The sequence below is a fragment of the Chiloscyllium punctatum genome, chromosome 41 (genome assembly GCF_047496795.1).
Source record: "Chiloscyllium punctatum isolate Juve2018m chromosome 41, sChiPun1.3, whole genome shotgun sequence".
Taxonomy (NCBI): domain Eukaryota; kingdom Metazoa; phylum Chordata; class Chondrichthyes; order Orectolobiformes; family Hemiscylliidae; genus Chiloscyllium; species Chiloscyllium punctatum.
Genome location: NC_092779.1, coordinates 30347203 through 30367297, shown reverse-complemented (window position 1 = coordinate 30367297; position 20095 = coordinate 30347203). Strand labels below are relative to the sequence as shown.

At 41.7% G+C, this 20095-nt stretch overlaps 1 protein-coding gene across 15 annotated transcripts in view; it reads left to right on the top strand.

The window, feature by feature from the left end:
• LOC140464970 (catenin delta-2-like) overlaps positions 1 to 20095 on the top strand; it is a 1239301-nt gene that overhangs the window by 918304 nt on the left and 300902 nt on the right. For 14 of the 15 annotated variants that reach the window (XM_072560655.1, XM_072560654.1, XM_072560656.1 and 11 more), the window contains 2 exons: positions 960 to 1503; positions 7400 to 7594. In XM_072560655.1, the coding sequence (XP_072416756.1) occupies positions 960 to 1503; positions 7400 to 7594 (739 nt within the window). The remainder of the gene's footprint in view (positions 1 to 959; positions 1504 to 7399; positions 7595 to 20095) is intronic. The other variant, XM_072560657.1, reaches the window with a different exon arrangement.

Genomic DNA, 20095 nt, shown 5'->3' with positions numbered 1-20095 from the left:
ACACGGGGAGAATGTGCAAACTCCACACAGACAGTCGCCTGAGGCGGGAATTGACCCGGGTCTCTGGCGCTGTGAGGCAGCAGTGCTAACCACTGTGCCACTGGGTCGCCCACTATTCAAAATCTATTGTCATACACTTGCACCAAGTTTTGTTGACCTATCATCTCTGTTTCGATGACCAACATTAGATTTTGTTCTGGCCGTATCTTGAATTTGCCAGTATCATCCTTGCAGTCAAAACCCTCCATGACCTTACTTCTCACCATTTCTGTTGTCATCTCTAATCTTCCAAGATATATGCAAGTCCTCAAATTTGACCTCTCACACATGTGCTAGCTAAAGAGCAGGACAGTAGCTCAATGGTAAGCACAGCTGCCTCACAACACCAGGAACTTGGATTCAATTCCACTCTCAGGCGACTGTCTGTGTGGAGTTTGCACATTCTCCCCGTGTCTGCATGGGTTTCCTCCAGGTGCTCCGGTTTCCTCCCACAGTCCAAAGGTGTGCAGGCTAAATGGATTGGCCATGATAAATTGTCCCATAGTGTCCAGGGAGGTGCAGGCTAGGTGGATTAGCCATGGGGAAATGAATGGTTATAGGGGTAGGGTATGGGGATGGATCTGGATGGGATGATCTTTGGAGGGCTTGTGTGGACTCGATGGGCCAAATGGCCTGCTTCCACACTGTAGAGATTCTACTATTCTACTTCAACTGCCTCAGTCCTAAACCTTAGCATTCTCACTCATGTCCTTTAAGATTCTGCTTTTAAAATTTGGACAACGTTTCATGTGGGTCTGTGTCAAACTTCGATTTGATAATGTTCCTGTGAAGTGCCTTCAAATATTTTACTCTGCGAAAGGTGCCATATAAATGTCAGCATTTGTTGTAACTTTGACTTAACATGCCACCTTCTGAAGTAAAGTTTGTCTGTTTCCCACCTCCCATCCCGCTCACTGCAGGTTAACCGGATTGGTGACAGCAGTCGTACTTCGGGTTCAGAGAGCTCTCCATCCCACTCTGCGTCGCAGTCAAGGGAGGCTTTTGTGCCAAGCCAGGGGAGTGCATTCCGCCTGCCTGACTCTCAGCACCCGTCTTCAGTCTACTATGTCAGTGCCACACTTCCCGCTCAGAGAGTGAGCTCTCCCATGTCCCTCCAGCGGACAGGCTCACCACCGAAGCTCCAGCGAGCGGGCTCGGCTGCAGAGAGCAGTGTCTACAGCGCTCAGCGGCTTGCCTCCCCCAAGCAAATGGCATCCCCCAGCCGCCTTTCCAAGTCCTACAGCACCAGCTCCCCAGTTAACATCGTGGTATCCTCGGCAGCCCTCTCTCCCTCACCCCCAGCCATTGCCGCCACCTCGCCCGCACACCAGGCCAGCTCAGTCCAGCCCAGCTATGCCACGCTGTCGCCCACCAAACGCCTCGGCCATCCATCTGATCCATACGGCAAGCACCCACAGGACTTGTATGAGCGCTCTACTCTCCAGAGGCCTGGCAGTCTGGCAGGTAATTCAGTTTGGCAGATAGACACCTTAATCATCAAGAGGGATGTTTCGCTGTTTCCGAGAAAGTATATTGGATACGTGCAGGGAGGATTTACAAGGTTGCTTTCAGAATTGAGACAGTCCATCAATCAGGAAAAGCTGGACAAATTGTGGCTCTTTTCCATGGAGGGATGTTAGGTTTTTACAATTATAGACGGATTCAACAGAGTAGTCATAGAGAAGACATTTGCAATTGTGGTAGAGTATAAAATTAAAGACTATGTTTATGAAATAGTCACTCTCATGAATTCAGGGAAGCTAATTTACTCCCTTGAGTGGTAAGGATGTGCAACTAACTATCATGTGGGGTGGTTGAGGTGATTTGCATATCCCAGCATTTTACATCACAGATTTGTTCGTGGCTATCTTAAAATAATAGCCCTTGTTGGTAGAAACATCTGCTTAATATTTAATCCATCATAATTTAAAAGATCCCTGTGCAAAGAAAAAGACCAAGTCACTCAATATATTTAAGAAGGAAATAGATAGATTTCTTGGCATTAAAGTTGAAAGGGATATGAGAAGGATGTGGTTTTGAGATAGATGATCAGTCAGGATCATATTGAAAGATGGAACATGCTATTATCTATGATTCTGTTTTTTTTCTATCAGGCCATCTCTTGGTCCTTTCTTGAGTAAAAGAGTTCCAGTATTTCCTGACACTTAGGTTAGCTTCTCCATTCTGGTGACATCTTTGTAAATCTTTCTCAAATGTTTCTGTAATGTGGAGATCACATGTTGTCTAACCTAGGTTTTAAATGGTAAAACGTAACCTTTTTCATGTTTTCCTCTTGAAACCAATTGTGATGCCTTGTTTGCACTTCTTATGGTTTTGTTTGCCATTACTGCATATTTTAATGATTTATGCCACTAAATTCAATTGTTTATCTTCCCATATAGGCAGTTAGATTCTTCTCATTCTTTTCCCAAAAATGCAACATAGCATATATAACAGCATGGAATAGCAAGTGCATGCATTAAAGTGAAAGTTAAATGAACATGAAGGAGAAAGAAATAGTGGCACATATTGATTGGGTTAGATAAAGTAAATTGAAATGGAGAAAACTTGTGTACAGCATCAACAATGAGCACCAACCTGTTCCTGTGCTGTAAAATTCAGTACAATATATTTTCTTTATATGTAGCAAACAAAAGTAGTTTAAGAGCAGTGTCATTGGTATAATCCAGAATGGTAATGCTAAAACCGACCTTAGGTGAACCTTCCCACCATGGATACCAAAGGGCAGAGGTTAATTCTATGTAGCTGTTGTGCAGAATGTTATGTCAAAGTCTGAAGCGCCTTTTACATTCTTTAGTATTAATGTAAAGGTCAGAAATATTATCTTTATCAAGGGGAGAGGTGAAAGGTTTAAAAAAGACATGAGATGCAATTTTTTTATACAGAGTGCTTCACATGTGGAATGAACTTCCAGAGGAAGTGTTGAATGCGGGTACAGTTACAGTGTTTCAAAGATATTTACATAAGTACACGAATAAGAAATGTTTGAAGGGATGTGGGTCAAGTTTAGTTTGGGATTATGGTCAGCATGGACTGGTTGGACCAAAGGGTCTGTTTCCAAGCTGTATGACTCTAAGACTATGATTCTGTGAAAGGTCACAGAGTTGTTGGAGAGGGTGAGGAGATGGCAAGTTTACTCAAATGGAAATGAGTCAGTTATGTTTGCCTTTCAATTAAATCCAGAAAGAATTTTTTTTCAGCTTTCCAAGTTAAAAATGCTTTGACTTGATTGACGTTCATCATAATTGTTTGCAGCAGTTTGCAGACTAGGTTGTGTTTGATTGAATTGTGCAGAGAATTGCCCTCCTGTATCATGTTCTGTGAAGTGGTAGAATTGGTTAGAAAGTGTTGGGAGGGAGGGGTTTGTTGGTGGAGGGTTATGTTGGTGATTGAGAACAAGCTCTTAATTTCAATTTTTCTGCTTACCACCTTCATTTCCACATTTGTTAAGGTCTCTGCATTCCTCTAAGTCAGCCCTCTGGCCCTCTCACAGTTTTCATCACTGTGCTAGCAATGACCTTGTTTTCAGCTGCCCAAACTCTAACTCTTGAATTCCCTCCCTAATATTTTTTGCCACACTATCTCTGTTCTGCAAAGTTGCTCCTTAAGACCATCTGGAGAAGTTGCAGCAATAGGGAAGTGATTTAAACACAAAATCAAGTCATTCCAAGATTGAGAACGGTGGTGATGGATGAATGGTTGTAAGTTAGGAAATGGGAGGCAGAGATTTGGGTGAACAATGGAATATGTTACTGTGGGAAGAGTAGCTGATTCATATTGTCATTGAGAACAGATTTGTGTGTAAAGTAGCAATATTTAATGGCAAAAGGAGAAAGATGGAAGCCTTGATGTACAAGGTGATGAATGTCTGTGCTAGGGAGGAAGAATAGGCATTTGGCAGCTCAAAAAGAATGGCTCAAAACGTTAGCAAGTGCTTTATTCATAAAATCTGTCTAAAATGCTTTTCTTCACTCACTTACCTTCAGAATTAAGTTAGTGACAGAGAAAATATGATCAGGAGAAGGCCGTATGAGCCCCAGAAAAACTGCTACAACTTCTCAACATCAGCATATGAATTACAAGGAGAGGTTGGGACCTTTTCCCACTGGAGTGTAGGAGGTGAAGAAGTAACCTTGGAGTCATAAAGGATGTACAGCATGGAAACAGACCCTTCGGTCCAACTCGCCCATGCCGACCAGATATCCCAATCCAATCTAGTCCTTGTAGAGGTTTGTAAAATAATGAGGGCTTTGGTAAGGTGAATGGCATTTGCCTTTTCTTTAGGGTGGGGAGGAATTTCAAGGGGAGAGGTGAAAGGTTTATAAAAGAAATGAGATGCAATTTTTTTTATACAGAGTGCTTCGCATGTGGAATGAACTTCTAGAGGAAGTGTTGAAGTTACAGTGTTTCAAAGATATTTACATAAGTACATGAATAAGAAATGTTTGAAGGGATATGGGCCCAAGCACAGGCATGTGGGTCAAATTTAGTTTGGGATTATGGTCAGCATGGACTGGTTGGATCAAAGGGTCTGTTTCCAAGCAGTATGACTCTGTAAGACTATGATTCTGTGAAAGGTCACAGAGTTGTTGGAGAGGGTGAGGAGATGCAAGTTTACTCAAATGGAAATGCTACTTTTTCCAATCAAACTGCTATTACCTTGTGGACAGTTCATCCAAATATCCACTCAGAGTTGAATCTTGTCCAAGCCAAGATACGTGATGCTTGTTCACTATCCTCCAAGCTTAGGAAAAAATATCTCATACTGAGAAACTTAAATAATAATTTTTGCATTCAGCTTTGGACTCTCTTGGGAGAGAAGAAGCTCCACTAGGATGATAATGGAGGGTTTTGCAGGGTTAATTTATGAGGACTGCTTCTATAAAATTGACCTGTATTTCCGTAGGTGTAGAGGATTGAGGACTGACCAGATCAAACTGTTTGGAATGGTGAGAGGATGGATAGGAAGTAAAGAACAAGGGAGCATAAATTTTAAAATTTGAGTTAGACCCTTTCACAGGTAAACTCAGGAATCACTTATCCATACAACCGTAACAAAAGTCTGGAATTCTGAACTTCAAAATGATGGGGAAGATTTGTTGCGTAAGGTGATCAGTGATGTGGAAAATGGAGTTGAGGTGCAGCAAGTAGCAGGTCAAATATAGGAAGTGGGTGTCTTATTCCTGGTCCAAACATTCCTACGTGTATTAAGCATTCTGCCATTGTGACCTACAAAATAATGCCTGATCAGTCAAATATTGTACCAAACCACTTATCATACTTTACAACAGTGAAGACATTTTTAAAGCACTTATCTGGTTGATGGCATCTCAGGATATTCAGTGCTCATGAAGTGTCGTATGTGAATGCAAGCCTTCCCTCCTTTCCGGGGTAAACCTTACCATTTCTCTGCTGAGATATTTTTGTAGTTACAGAATGCTAGAACAGATACAACAAAAACATAAAACATTCCAGGGAACTCCATGATCTTCCCAATTACTGGAGGAGGAAGATTGTAAAACAGAAAGCTGAGCAGAGCAGGAAAAAGTTCAAGACAATAGATTGATTCATTTGAGCTAATTACTGCTGATTCTATCTCATTGTCGCCTTTAATGCAAAGTAGTATTTCAAGGACCACTCTAACAACATTTGCCTTTTACTCTCAGCTCGATCTCTGAGTCAAGGCTGTGGAATTAAGCCATTAATTTGAGATATTTGTTATATGCACAGCTCAATCAAAGTAATCGGCAGCCTCCTTCACCAGTTAGTGAGATGATGACCTTGCTCAGAGTTCATCTCAGGGTCAGAGCGATTCTTTAGTGCTCACAATTACATCTACTTGCACCCAGATATTATATAAAAGTAATGCTTTAGTCCAAGAAAATAATTATTATTTGCTCAAAATTGTTTTTATCAGAGCCTTGAGTACAATCCAATTTACTCCATCCAAAATATGCATTACCAGAACTGGAGCTGTTGTGCATCTGCTATGAATCATGTATTCATTGACCTTATTACTTTGATATTAATCCATCGACCCAATATTGTCAATAAACAACTCTCAGTCTCCAAAGATACAGAAGCACACGGTTTCTTGTTCTCACACATATAATTATCAAACACGTGTACACACCTGTTATCTCTCTCACAAATGCACATACAAAAGGGCCAGGTGTGTAAATCCTATTCTTTTCTTTCCCTCACACCTACACACATGTATCTTACATGTGTACATATGCATTCTGAAATTTGTCTGCGCAGTGTCTCACACATTGTTTTGTCTCTCTTTTTCTCTCATGTACGTTCTATCTTGGAGATACATATTTACTCATGCATCCCCTGTATATATGTACGTAGGTATCCATACACACTTTCATTTGAAAAGGAGATACCTTTAATGGCTTAAAGGGTTTGTGCTTTAAATGTTGTTGCATGTTTTGCGCATCATAGTCACCACACTTTCCAACCTGCCAGGTCAGCTGTGTTGCAAATAGATTAACTCACTCAACTCTACCCTGTAATGCTCTTTACAGACATACATCTGCCTGCATTCTTCCTGCCTCTCTGTTGTTTTTCTACATCTTGCACAGTGTCCTGCCTCTTTGTGATGTAGTCAGTTATTACTAAATTAATCAATCAATTTGTTCCCCACCTGCACCCTGCCAAACATTTCAGTATGTATTGCTCTATTTATATTGTCTTCTTCCTCCCTGGTGCAGGTATTCCCCTAATGTAAGATCATTGGGTTTCCTCCATTATTGCTCCCTCAATTAGCCTTGGGGGCAGAAGGGTTCCCCATAGCAGCACCATGCCAAAAGGTTTACCAGATTCTGCCTGTCTCTTGTTTGGTGCTGCATGCCATATGTTGCCTGCTTCCTACTGTACCGTGGCCCTTGTGAGTCTTTCAAAAGCCAAATTCTGTCTGGGTACCCCATGGCACTTATTGGTAAATGGCATGAATTTGCTGTCCATGTTGTGGCTATGTACCAAGGTTTCATTGCAGTTGATTTTGTTCGAATGCTATGAATCAGATATCAGATAATCTACGTTGCCCACAGTCTGCAATGGATGATAGAACCAGGTGCCATGTTAACCAAGGGGCTTTTTCAGCTTTGTCAGGTAACTCCTGAGTAGGTTGGATTGTCATCACACCCGTACCCTGACATTTCAGGATTGCTGTCTTATTTCCTAACAAAGTGAGGAATGGGACTTTGGTCTCACATCCGCCAAAGAGCTGTGCACTCAACTTGCAGGCTCAGAATCTGTCTGTTTTTTTTTCTGTTTGTGCTGACTGTGGGTCTTGAACTCTCAAAGTGTTGTTTTCTCTCGTGCACCACAGCCAGTTCCCGTGCCTCCTACAGCAGCCAGCACAGCCACCTGGGCCCAGACCTGCGCCCACTGCAGTCTCCAGAGCACCACATCAACCCCATATATGAAGATAGAGTCTATCAAAAGCCCCCTATGAGGAGCCTAAGTCAAAGCCAAGGAGACCCGCTGCAGGCATCATTTGCAGGAACATATCGCACTAGTACAGGTACAGTGATGTATATAAAGCTGTCGTGCTTATCACCGAGCTGGACTCTCTCACTCTAGCATTGTATTTTGATAAGTTATACACCTGATGCTCCTGCCCTTCTCTGAAACTTTAACATGCATCATAGCTCCTAGTGAAAAGCCTACACATAAAACAAAGATCAAGCTTGCACTGATAATGCACCCTTGCTGACCTCAGGACATTCCAAAGCGCATCACAACAAATTCAATAATTTTGAAGTGTGAAATTCTACTGTGATGTAGAATATGAATTTGCATACAGCAAAGTCCCACAGGCAATGCTGAGTTAATGACCAGATCATTTAGAGTGATATAGCAGGGAAACAGACCCTTCAGTACAACTTGTCCGCACCAACCAGACATCCCAATCTGACCTTGTCCCATTTGTCAGCATTTTGCCTGTATCTGTTTAAATCCTTCCCGTTCATGTACCCATCCAGATGCCTTTTAAATGTTGTCATTATAAAAATCTCCACCACTTCCTCTGGTAGCACATTCCATATACGCACCAAGCCCTGTGTGAAAAAGTTGCCCTTTGGGTCCTTTTCAAATCTTTTCCCTCTCACCTTAAACCTATGCCAGTTCATTTTGTGAAAAAGATTTTGGCTCCATCCTGTGAAAAAGATTTTGGCTATTCACACTATGTCATGCCCCTCATGCTTCACCCTATCCGTGCCACTCCGCAGAACGGATTTACAAAGATATTACCGGGACTAGTGGGTTTGATTTATAGGAGAGGCTGGACAGACTGTGGCTTTTTACCATCATTTGTCATAATAGTGTTGATTGAAGGATAAATATTGGCTTAGATACCAGGAAGAACTCCTTGGCACTTCTACAAGTAGTGTGGCTGACCCATTTGTAACCAGTAGAGAGGGCAGGCGGAGTATGCAAGGAACAGTAGTTGCTGTCCTGTAGATGCACCACCCAGCCCCACCAATAGCACACCTCTGGTGGATAAACATTTATTCTGATCATCAAGGTATTTTCAAAAGCTGCTGCTGGACAAGTTTGAATTATGGTTTGTTTGACTGAATTAATGAGCAGAAACTGTAAGTAACTTCCCCGTTACTTCATTTAGGACTTTTCAGTTTTCATGCATATGGCAGTTAGAAAAGTTTCCAGGAAAATAACAGATTAGCAAGAAACTGTTATTTTGTTGCCCTCAAAATAAATGCCATGAGAGACAAATGTATCTTATCTTTAAAGCCATTATTATCCAGCGCTGCCTCAAAGCTCGACAAAGACTTTTCCAAAATATCCTTAGTCCAAAAGATGTGCTGCTTTGGTGTATTGGTCATGCTAAATTGCCCAAAGTGTCCAGGAATGTGTAGTTTAGGTGGACTGTCGAAGAAGCAGTGCTCCGAAAGCTTAGGGTTTCAAATAAATCTGTTCAACTGTAACCTGGTGTCATGTGACTTCTGACTTTGTCTGTCCCCGTTCAACATCAGTACCTCAGCATCATAGTTTAGATCGAATAGCCGTGGGAAATGCAAAGTTACAGGGATAGGGTTAGAGGGGTAGGTCTGTGTAGGATGCTGTTCGGTGGGTTGGTGTGGGCTCGATGGGCCAAATGGCCTGTTTCCACATGGTAGGGATTCTGTGATTTGATGATTCTGACCTAATATACCAGGGAACAAATTGTCCAAACCCTGTAACTGCTGATATTGGCCACCGTTTATTTCACACAGCCATTATTTTAGTCCGGTTTAGGTAGGCTAACTCATCGTGGAGCATTTATCACATCACTATCCACACCCAAGGGCTGTGCTTCCATGATCCTCCATGATTGGTTTAGTAAAACTTCCCACATCAGTCATGCAAACTGACCTTTTCACATCCAAATGGATGAATCCTGACAGTCAGTCAAACAACCTTTCTCCTATCTCCAATATTTTTATAACTACTCAGCAAAATGTGTTGACAGCAATTCTTTGAAAAACACACAATTTCTTTACTGCTCCTTGGATGCTGCCTGAACTGCTGTGCTTTACCAGCACCACTCTAACCTAGACTCTGGTTTCCAGCATCTGCAGTCATTGTTTTTACTTACACACTTTCTTTAACTCGCTATAGTTTTTCTCCCTTGGTTGCTTGTGGAATTGTCCTGGAGATTAATCTTCAATTCCTGGAGTCTCCAAGACAAAACCTGGAGAGATAGCAATCTGAAGTAGAGATGATTCAGTTATGTGTTGTGTCTTGCTGGTTCTCACACTGATATTACTGTTGGCTTGTGTGCAGTAAGCTGAGCAAGATAACTTTCTCTCAAAATGTCGTAGAATGGTAATAAAGTTTGCTCCTGTTGTTTAGAAACAGCTTCTCAGAATTTTCAGGACAAAAAGACAATCAAAAACTTGATAATTCATCATCAAATCACTGCTCATGTCTGTCAGAACCACGTGACAGTTTATAACAGCAAAAAAAATTAGATACATTTTAATGGCCCAAGGCATTTTGCAGGAATGTAAAAAGGCAGAAATTGAACTTGAACCAGAGAAGGAGATATTAGGGTGAAAGTTTAATTGAAAAGATGGGTTTTGAGGAGCATTTTAAAGGAGGAAGGCCAAGTAAGATGGTTTATGGAGGAAATTCAATGGCTAGTTTGTATCCAACTGCATATACCTATCATAGCTCCATATCTCTGGGTACACTTATCTAACAAAAATTACTTTCAGCATTATTTAAAAGGTCTTTGATCTGTCTTTATGCTCTGAAGAAACAAGGAAAGAAAATTCTTGTTTGACTTGACCACTGTGTTAACATGAAATGCCAGGTGGGATTAGGTTAGATTAGATTCCTTACAATGTGGAAACAGGCCTTTCGGCCCAACCAGTCCACACCGATCCTACGAACAGTAACCCACCCAGACCCATTTCCCTCTGACTAATGAACCTAACACTATGGGCAATTTAGCATGGCCAAATTCACCTGACTTGCACATCTTTGGACTGTGTGAGGAAACCCACGCAGACCCTGGGAGAATGTGCAAACTCCATACAGGCAATTAACCAAAGCTGGAATTGAACCTGGGACCCTGGTGCGGTGAGGCAGCAGTGTTAATCACTGAGCCACCGTGCCATGATCATCTAGGCTCTGCCACAGACTTCCAAAAATGGGAAGCTCGTGTTCACAAACTTGATTGTGTGTATGAGGCATGTAGCTGGCTATGTGGATTTCTTCCTTCAGGTTCCACTGAGAGTAAACTTCATCATTAGCTTGGCTTCTATTTCTTGAGAAACTCACAGTGGCTGTGGCGAAGCTTGACCTGGCCAACAATCCTGCTTAAATAAGACAATGGCACTGCCGTTTGATGCCAGCCTGACAGTGGCAGACATACAGAAATTAACTCATCGGGGATTTCACTCTGTGTTCAAGAATATGTTGGTTATGTGGAATGGAAGTGAAAGGATGTGATTGTTAGGGAATCTAGCAACGGGGAGAATCTTAACGATTGGGTCAAGGGAAATGAGGAACGGTGGAAGCTATACTTTTAGAGTAGAGAATATAGTAGGGTAATTATGTGCTCTAGAGCAGGAGAATGAATGGGCAAATTGAATAAAAGGTAATGTAAGGCCAAGGCTGGGCATGGGAATCTAGGTGGGAGTGGGATCAGGGAAAAGCACAGAAATAGATGGAAGGTTGATGCTGTAATGGTAGTGTCACTGGTCTAGCAATTTGTAACTGCAAACCAATAATCCAGGGATATGGATTTGAATTCAAACTCAGTGAAAATCTAGGAAAGAAGGCTAGTCTAACTGTGACCATGTAACATTGGCAGGGAAATGTGAAATAATCATATGAAGAATTTAGAACCACCAACTCTTCTAAATCATCTCATAATAGAATACATTGCAGGCAATGTGTTCTGCAACTAGGAGGGGCCCTGGATCTGAAGTAAAAACACTGTGTTGGAGAAACTTTGGTAGCTTCTGTGGAGAGGGAAACAAAGTTAATGTTTCAACTCCAATACGGTACTTCTTTAGGCCCTAAATCTGTTTGCAAGTTGTCTGTACATTGCAAAAACTGAGGGGATTGAAAGAGAACCTGAAAAATACTATTGTGTCAGCACTCAGTCAAGACCTTAGCTCGGGGAGGATGGGGGGATAACTTCAGAATCAACTCTTCACATCAATATCCAGATCATGTCTCATCGTTCATTTAATTCTGAAAAGATGGGCACCTAAGAGTCACCAACAACTCACAAGGGCATGCAACATTCTGTAGCCATTGGCACACACCCTGACAGTATGCAGCAGGTCGTTCATCCTCTTCGGGCTCTAAAGCCACATTCTCTTGAGATGCCTCCACACCTATCTCTGAGCGGCCAACTTTGACAGTCAGGATGGCCTCTTGTTGCCATTCCGAGAACTGAGAACCTTCCTTCTTTCTTGGACAGCCTGCTCTAAGAATGCTAAAGTGTGGCGTCACATTTTTTCCTGGTGTATGACATCTCTGGATGGTTGGGGGTGATGAGCAGAAGTTGTGTGAAGTTCCATGGTTGCAGAGAGTGAAGTGCTGTGGGGGGTTCCCTTGAGCTAAGATACTGGAAGTTAGGGTCCCAAAGTTCCTGGCAGGGGACTGAAACCTCTGCCGTCTGCCCCTGAAACTTGACATTTTACTCATGTATGTATGTGTAATGAGATGACAAAAAAAAACATTGCACAGGAAAACCTAAAAGCTGCTTTCTGTTTTTAGGATCACTTCCATATAAGATTTTGTCTATAGGCACTGTACAACAAAGTAGAAAAACATAAACGAACTGTAGGTGCTCTTACATTCGTGAGTTTGGATGATCTTATTTAATTTCCTCATTGGGCACTGAAGTGGAAATCTCACATTGAGAGACTGTGTGTTGGTTGGCAAGAAAGATGGAAAAGAGCAGTCAAATGGTCCACTGATGGATTAGAGCTGAGATATACACCAGAAATCTTCATGGAGTTGAGTCCACTTTGGGTTAGAAATACAATACTGTATTAATGTACCTGCTGGCTTGCTATAGAGAGTGTGGTGCTGGAAAAGCACACCAGGTCAGGCAGCATCTGCGGAGCAGGAGAATCGATGTTTTGGGCATAAGCCCATGATGAAGGGCTTATGCCTGAAACGTCGACTCTCCTGCTCCTTGGGTACTGCCTGACCTGCTGTGCTTTTCCAGCACCACACTCTCGATTCTGATTCCCAGCATCTGCAGTCCTGGCTTGCTATAGTCATGTGAACGTCACCATGAGGCACTCATCTTACAGCTAGCTCCATAAAGCTGACCTGTTAACATGTTTTGCTCGTTTAACTTTGACATGACCCATATTTGTAGGTAAACCACACTCCTGGACTGAAAACTTCCCAACCTCAATGTTGTTCAGAGTAGAGGATGCTTGTTTAGTATCTAAGCATGTTGAAATGGACCATAACTGTCATTGGCGCTGATGTAACATTGTTCCATAACTGCCAACAGTAATGATTCAAGTTGGTGTGTTCAAAATTAATGCATATTTTACAAAAGGAACCTTTTAATTTAAAAGGCTTTGTCCAGCTTGCTTAAAATGTATGGTGGTAATGAGGCCTGCTGATATGTAGAGACACTAATTAGGCAGCTTGAGCTTCACAACAGTGTGTGGATCACGATTTACGCCTGCACACTGTCAGGTTCGGTAGAGACAAAGCAGACTAGTGGATCTCTCATTAGAGCAGACAAGCAGGAGGCTGGAAGGCCACAGCAAGCGAGACAGCATCAGGAGATGGAGACATCACCATTTTGGGTGTGACCATTCTTCAATCCTGAAGAAGTGTTATACCCAAAACCTTGACTTCTTCACCTCCTGATACTGCTTGGTTTGTTGTGTTCTTCCAGCCTCCTGCTTGTCTACCTTGGATTCCCGCATCTGACGTGTTTTTGTCTCTCATTAGAGTAACATCTTCGCCTCCAATTCACAGGCTCCTGCCCCAGTAATCTACCCACGGATATTGCCATTCATTTCTGAGCAATGAGAGTCTCAGAGTGCTTAGACACTTACACTCCAGCTGGCCTCTTCAATCTTTCCTGCATTCTCTTCGTCTTCGTTTTGTTTTATTTCTTCAATGTTCTGGTGATCTCCTGACCAATCTCCAATCTTCTGCCTTAAGTTTGAACTAATCCAAAATTTTGCCTGTCCTTACCCTAGCTCATAACAACAAGAGTCAAGAGACAGTGTATTCCTGTTAGTGTGAAGGGCATGTCTGGTAGGTATAGGGAATGCTGGATGACTAGGGAAATTGAGGTGTCAAGCGAAAGGAGGCATATGTCAGATGTAGGCAGCTGGGATTGAGTATATCCCTACAAGTGTATAAGGGCAGTAGGCATATACCCAACAGAGAAATCAGGAGGGCAAACAGGGGACATGAGATAGCTTTGACAAATAGAGTGAAAGAGAATCCAAAGGGATTCTACAAATATATTAATGTCAAAAGTGTAACTAAGGGGAGAATATGGTCCCTTAAAGATCAATAAGGCAGCTTATGTGTGGAACTGCTGAAGATGAGTGAGATACTAAATGAGTATTTTGCATCAGTATGTTCTGTGGAGAAGACTATGAAGTTGGAGAACTTGGAGAAATAAATAGTGAGGTCTTGAAAAGTTTCCGTATTAGAGATGAAGAAGTGCTGGGCATCTTAACATGTGTAACATTGGATAACTCCCGGGACATGATCAGGTGCTTTTTGATATTTATATATATGATTTGAATGTGAATAGAGGAGGTATGGTTAGTAAGTTTGCTGGTGACACCAAAATTTGTGGTGTAGTGGACATTGGTTCTCCTTCTGGTCATCACCTGTTTTAAAAATCCTCAACCTCATTTTCAAATCACTTCACCCTTCCCTAACACTGTAGACTCCATCAGCCCTATGCCCATCAGAAATCTGTGGATTCCTCCAATGTTGATCTCTTATCCATCTTCCACCTCCTTCTCTGCATCTTTGACAGTCATGCTACCTAGACCCTAAGCGACAGAAACCACTCTTCTCCTTTTGGATGCTTTTTAAGGCCTCCTTTTACTTCTGTTTGGTCAGCTGTCTGAATGTTTCCGTTTGACTCGTCAAGTTTTTTTAAAATTGACAATGTTATTCTGCAGTGTTTTCAGACATATTTATTACATTATTCTAGATGCAAGTTGGTATTTTTTCTTAAGCTACTTTGATTTTGTGTCCAGACCATTTTTAGACATTTACCTGTCCAGCGATGATATAACACAACCCACCACAAGAACCCCTTTCAAGCCATTTTTAAAACAATGGTTAAGGAAATTTGCTAAATATTTGTGACTCTGTAGGTAGATGACTCCTATGAATTTTCTCCTTCCATCTAGGGAGAATTGTCTGTGAGGTATTTTTAAGTACAAGTGTTGCCTGTGACGGGAAACATCAGTTAAATATAAATAAATGCTTTGACTTGAATTGGAAAAATTGCTTCTGGCATCAATTATGATTTACCTACTGTGCCAGGGAACTAGGGTTGGGCAGAAATAAACCACTTTACCAAAAACAATCCCCTTCAGAGTGTTATAAATTGGTCAATTTGCAAGATTATAAAGGATGTAACCAGCTAGTTGAAAATATCTGTTACAACAGGGCAACAGTGAGGTTGCAATGGAGCATATCCAACTTGTGAAGGATGGAGTACAGCCCGTGGCCATGTCCCTAGCTGATGATTTGCAGGAATTTGTCCTGAAACCTTGTATCTACTGGTTTTCAACACTGAAGTCGTCTTCCTGTTGCTTCTGAAAATTTGGCAATTGTGTACTTGAAAGGAAGATTATTATTCATCTAAGTTTCATTGCTGTTCATTTTTGGAGCAATGAGTACAATCTGACAATCTGTTCCATTCAGCAACCCCATGTACAGCACTCCATAAAGGGGCTCTGGGAACTGAGAATTATAACAAAGTCAACAATTTCAAAGATAAACTAAAGGCATAATAAATGCCATGGGCAAGTTCTTATCAACATTAGCTTTAACAGCATTGCCTATCCTTCACTGCATCTTTATGAAATCAACAGCTGTGAGCCAAGATTGTGTTATCCAGCCACTCACAAGCTCCTTCTCAAGCAGAGCATTTTCTCCCAGTTCTCTATCTCAATGTACTTAACAAAACCTGATCAAATTCAACTCCAGGCTTCTCAGGCTGCAGGCTACTCAAGGGATGACGAAGATGAACTTTGGATAGACACATCCTTAATACTGTCGTGACATCTTCTCTTTGTGCTTGATAAACTATATGATCTCTAGGGCTTCTCTAAGAAGACAGCTGCAATTGCCTCTTCCCTATGCAGTATCCCCCTCAAACCAGAGCTTAAGCATCTGGTCTTGGAATACATAGTTTTTGGAGCCATGGGTACATTTAATGTCATTACACATTAATATTTTTTATTGAATGTGGTATTTTGTGTAAGTTGGTCAGATAGTATATGTTGTTAGATTCTAACCCAGAGGGCTGAATGAATCATCTAGAGAACACAATAAGTCCTTTTATTGCAGTTTGTGAATGTTTATTCTTTCTTTCACATTAACATCAGGAATAGAGACAATGAAGTGATTGAATTGGTCCCACTGGTTCAAGGATGTCCTTCAGGAAAGGAAACATGGGATCATTGAACTCAAGAGTAGCAGTAGGCCATTCAGCCTTTTGAGCCCTGCTCTCTTATTCAATAACATCATAGCTGCTCCAGTTGTGGTCTTAACTCCATTTTCCTGTTTCATAACACTTGGCTCCTTTGTTTACATGTAATTTCACTCCCATGCCAGCAGGTTCGACTCCTAACTGCCCCTGAAAATCACTCTGTGTAAACTTTTCTGAGGTTTGCAGTGCAACTCGTTCTATTTTTGGCACCCGGTGACTGAATAAAACATGCCTATGTTGAGGTAAATACATTTAATCAGCAGGTTGAGACTGGTCTGCCTGAAGACTTGTTCGTAGGAAGTGAAGTGTCACGACTGCTATGTTGTACAGGTCAGCTGCCCATGCCATTTCACAGCATGAAACAATATCTTGAATGGAAGCTGTCTATGCCAGGTTAGGAGTTTGCATTCCTTATCTTCAAATGCGTAGAATTGCATTTCTGATCATCCAAGTAGCAGCGATATTTGGATAACGATTGAACATTTTTTCAATGATCCAGAAATTGGCCCCTTTAACTTTGGAGGAAAATCATTTGAAAGCCCCATGAAAATCTATGTAAACCATTTAATACTGAAGTTACACCAGATTCTAACTGAAATCTTGGTCCTTGACTTTGCAAGTTGATGTAAACAAAAAACGCACACAACATAATACTGCATGAAAACGTGGGATCAGTGATGGTATTAGATAAGTTGCGATTGGATATTTAGGCAAGAGGTTGAGGAGAATTCCTCACACAACAAATTGGTAATGCTATAACTACTTGTTTGATTGTACAGAACCTGAGTATTGCTGCAAAAAGAAAGTGCTGGTATTGCAAGAGTTCACCCATTTTATTGAACTGCAGAGCAGTCTCATGAGGCTCAGTAGCATACTCCTATATTTTTATTTCATTTATTTCATTCTTTTCAAACAAAGGCAGAAAAGCAGTTGAAAATTTATGGAATGAACAAGGTTTTAAAACAGATTACCAATTGGAGAGAGTTGATGATTCAAGTCCAAAGAGTCGTCTTCAAGTCTCTTCTTCAGATGCTGTCAGACCACGGTGGCACGGTGGCACAGTGGTTAGCACTTCTGCCTCACAGCGCCAGAGACCGGGGTTCAATTCCCACCTCAGGTGACTGTCTGTGTGGAGTTTGCGCGTTCTCCCCGTGTCTGCGTGGGTTTCCTCCGGGTGCTCCGGTTTCCTCCCACAGTCCAAAGATGTGCCAGTCAGGTGAATTGGCCATGCTAAATTGCCCATTGTGTTAGGTAAGGGGTAAATGTAAGGGTATGGGTGGGTTGCGCTTCGGCGGGGCGGTGTGGACTTGTTGGGCCGAAGGGCCTGTTTCCACACTGTAAGTAATCTAATCTAAAAAAACCAACTGAGTTTCTCCAGCATTTTTATTTATTTGAGATTTCTGGGACAAGGAGGTTGAGAGGTGATCTTACAGAGGTTTATAAAATCATGAGGGGTGTAGATAAGGTGAATAGCAGGTGTATTTTCCCGAGAATGGGGGATTTCAAGACTGGGAGGACAGATTTTTAAGGTGAGATGACAAAAATTTTAAAAATACACGAGGGGCTTTTTTTTTTACACACAGAGTGGTTTGTGTGTGGAATGAACTTCCAGAGGAAGTGGTGGATGTGGCTACAGTTGCACCGTTTAAAAGTATAGAAGTTTGGAGGGATATGGGCCAAGCACAGGCAGACAGGACAAGTTTAGTTTGGGATTATGGTCGGCATGGACTGGTTGGACCGAAGGGTCTGTTTCCATGTGGTATGACTCTAAATACCTCAAAATTGTCTTTCTTATATTGTTAGGTCCAAACTTTAGTTCTTTTCTTTATTGTATGGTACATTCTGTCCTAAGAACCATGACAGCTGATGCTTTGTGAACTACTAATGCTTGTCTGACATAATGCAGTTAAAATAAGTATCACATAAAGGGAACAAAATGTAAGCTAGACTTTATTTGCCAGCTGTGTTTATTGGTGAAGGGCTTATTCACGAAGCAAAAACCAAGCAAAGTTCTAAACTCCGAGAAGGATCAAGCATGCCCCTTTGCTTTGTATATTTCACAATTGGAGGAAGCATTTTGTAGTCAGTAACATATTTTGGAAGTATATTTACTTTGTAGTCTGGGAAACACAGCTGCCTGTATGTGCACAGAAAGTTCCCTCAAGCAGCCATAAAGACCTGATAATCTAGGCTTTTTTAAAGTAGTGTTGGTTGATGGATACTTACAAGTCAGAGCTCTGGCCTTGCTGTTCCTCAAAATGTGTCATGGGATGTTTTGCATCCACTTTTCGGGCAAAAAAATGTAACATTTCATTCAAAAGGTGACCCTCCAAATGTCCATCTCAATAGAATACTTAATTCTCTGGGGTTTGAACACACAATGTCCTGATTCAAAGATGTCAGTGCTACCACAATTGGAGGAGGCATGAGATAGTGCTAGGATGATGTTGGCCATTGTTTTATTTGTTGGAATTGAGATTCCAGGTGAAAGTGAAACCTGAGGAGGGGTCAATGGGTAAGAGGTTCTTCATAGTCTGGCAGGCTGGTAGACAATTAATTTGGTATGAGGTTTGTTATGTTGGTTTTACAACAGTGAGAAACTAGGGAGGAGGAAGATTATATATGATGTTAGTTGGAATAAAAGAGGTTAACAGAACTGATACAAGGGACAGAGATAATAAATCTCTTCCTGTAGCTGGTCATTTTAACACAATGTCCTGCTCACATGCCCCCATGTCTGTCCACAGCAAGCTGCAGTGTGTCAGTGAATCATAGTGCAAATTGGAGGAACAACATCTCATCTACAGACTCAACACTTTATAGTCTTCTGGACTTAATATTAAATTCAACACCTTCAAACTGTCAACCAGTTCCCATTTCTTCCCCTTCTTTTAGGGTGTTACATTCGGTTGTCTTGTCTCCCCCGCCCAACGTCCCAGTGGGACTGTCTGTCCTTTCAAGTCTGGCAGGAGACACAGCAATATTCTGCACCCCGGCAAAAGAGAGGACTGCAGATGCTGGAGGTTAGACTCGAGTGTGGTGCTGGAAAAGCACAGCTGGTCAGGAAGCATCCAAGGAGCAGGAAAATTGATGTTTCGGGTAAAAGCCCTTCATCAAGCTCTTATGCACTCCTTATGTGATTCCTGGTGGAGGGCTTTTGCCTGAAACGTCAATTTCTTTCTTGCTCCTCAGATGCTGCCTGACCTGCTGTGATTTCCACCATCGGTTGTTTTCAGTAAAGAGATAAGAAAGTTAATTAAATTTGGGATGATAAGTGCCAAATAAGAGTTACAGTACAGTAATGCCAGACAGTGGCCATCTCTAGAAAGAGACAATTCAACCATCATCCCTTGACATTCCCCATTGTCAGCTTCCTGGGTGTTACCATTGGTATTGTTCAGATTCTGCTGAACCATATAAATATTGTGGCTGCAAGAGCAGATCAGAGTTTAGGAATTTTTCAGAAAGTGTCTCCATTGCCTGTCTACCACCTACAAGGCACAGATCATCAATGTATTGGAATACTCTCCACTTGAATGGATGAATGCAGCTTGTATAACACTCAAAAGGTTTGACAACATCCAGGAAGAAGTAACACATTTAATTAGCACACCATCCACCACCTTTAATTCCCTCCCCACTGATTCACATTGACAGCAATGTGTACCATTTACAAGAGGTACTGCAACAACTCACAAAGGATCCTTCAACAGCACCTTCTAAACTCATGACCTTGCAATCTAAAAGGACAAGGGCAGCAGCTACATGGGAACCTACTACCTGTAAGTTCCCTTTCAAACCGCATACCGTTCTAACTTGGAACTAAATTGTTCA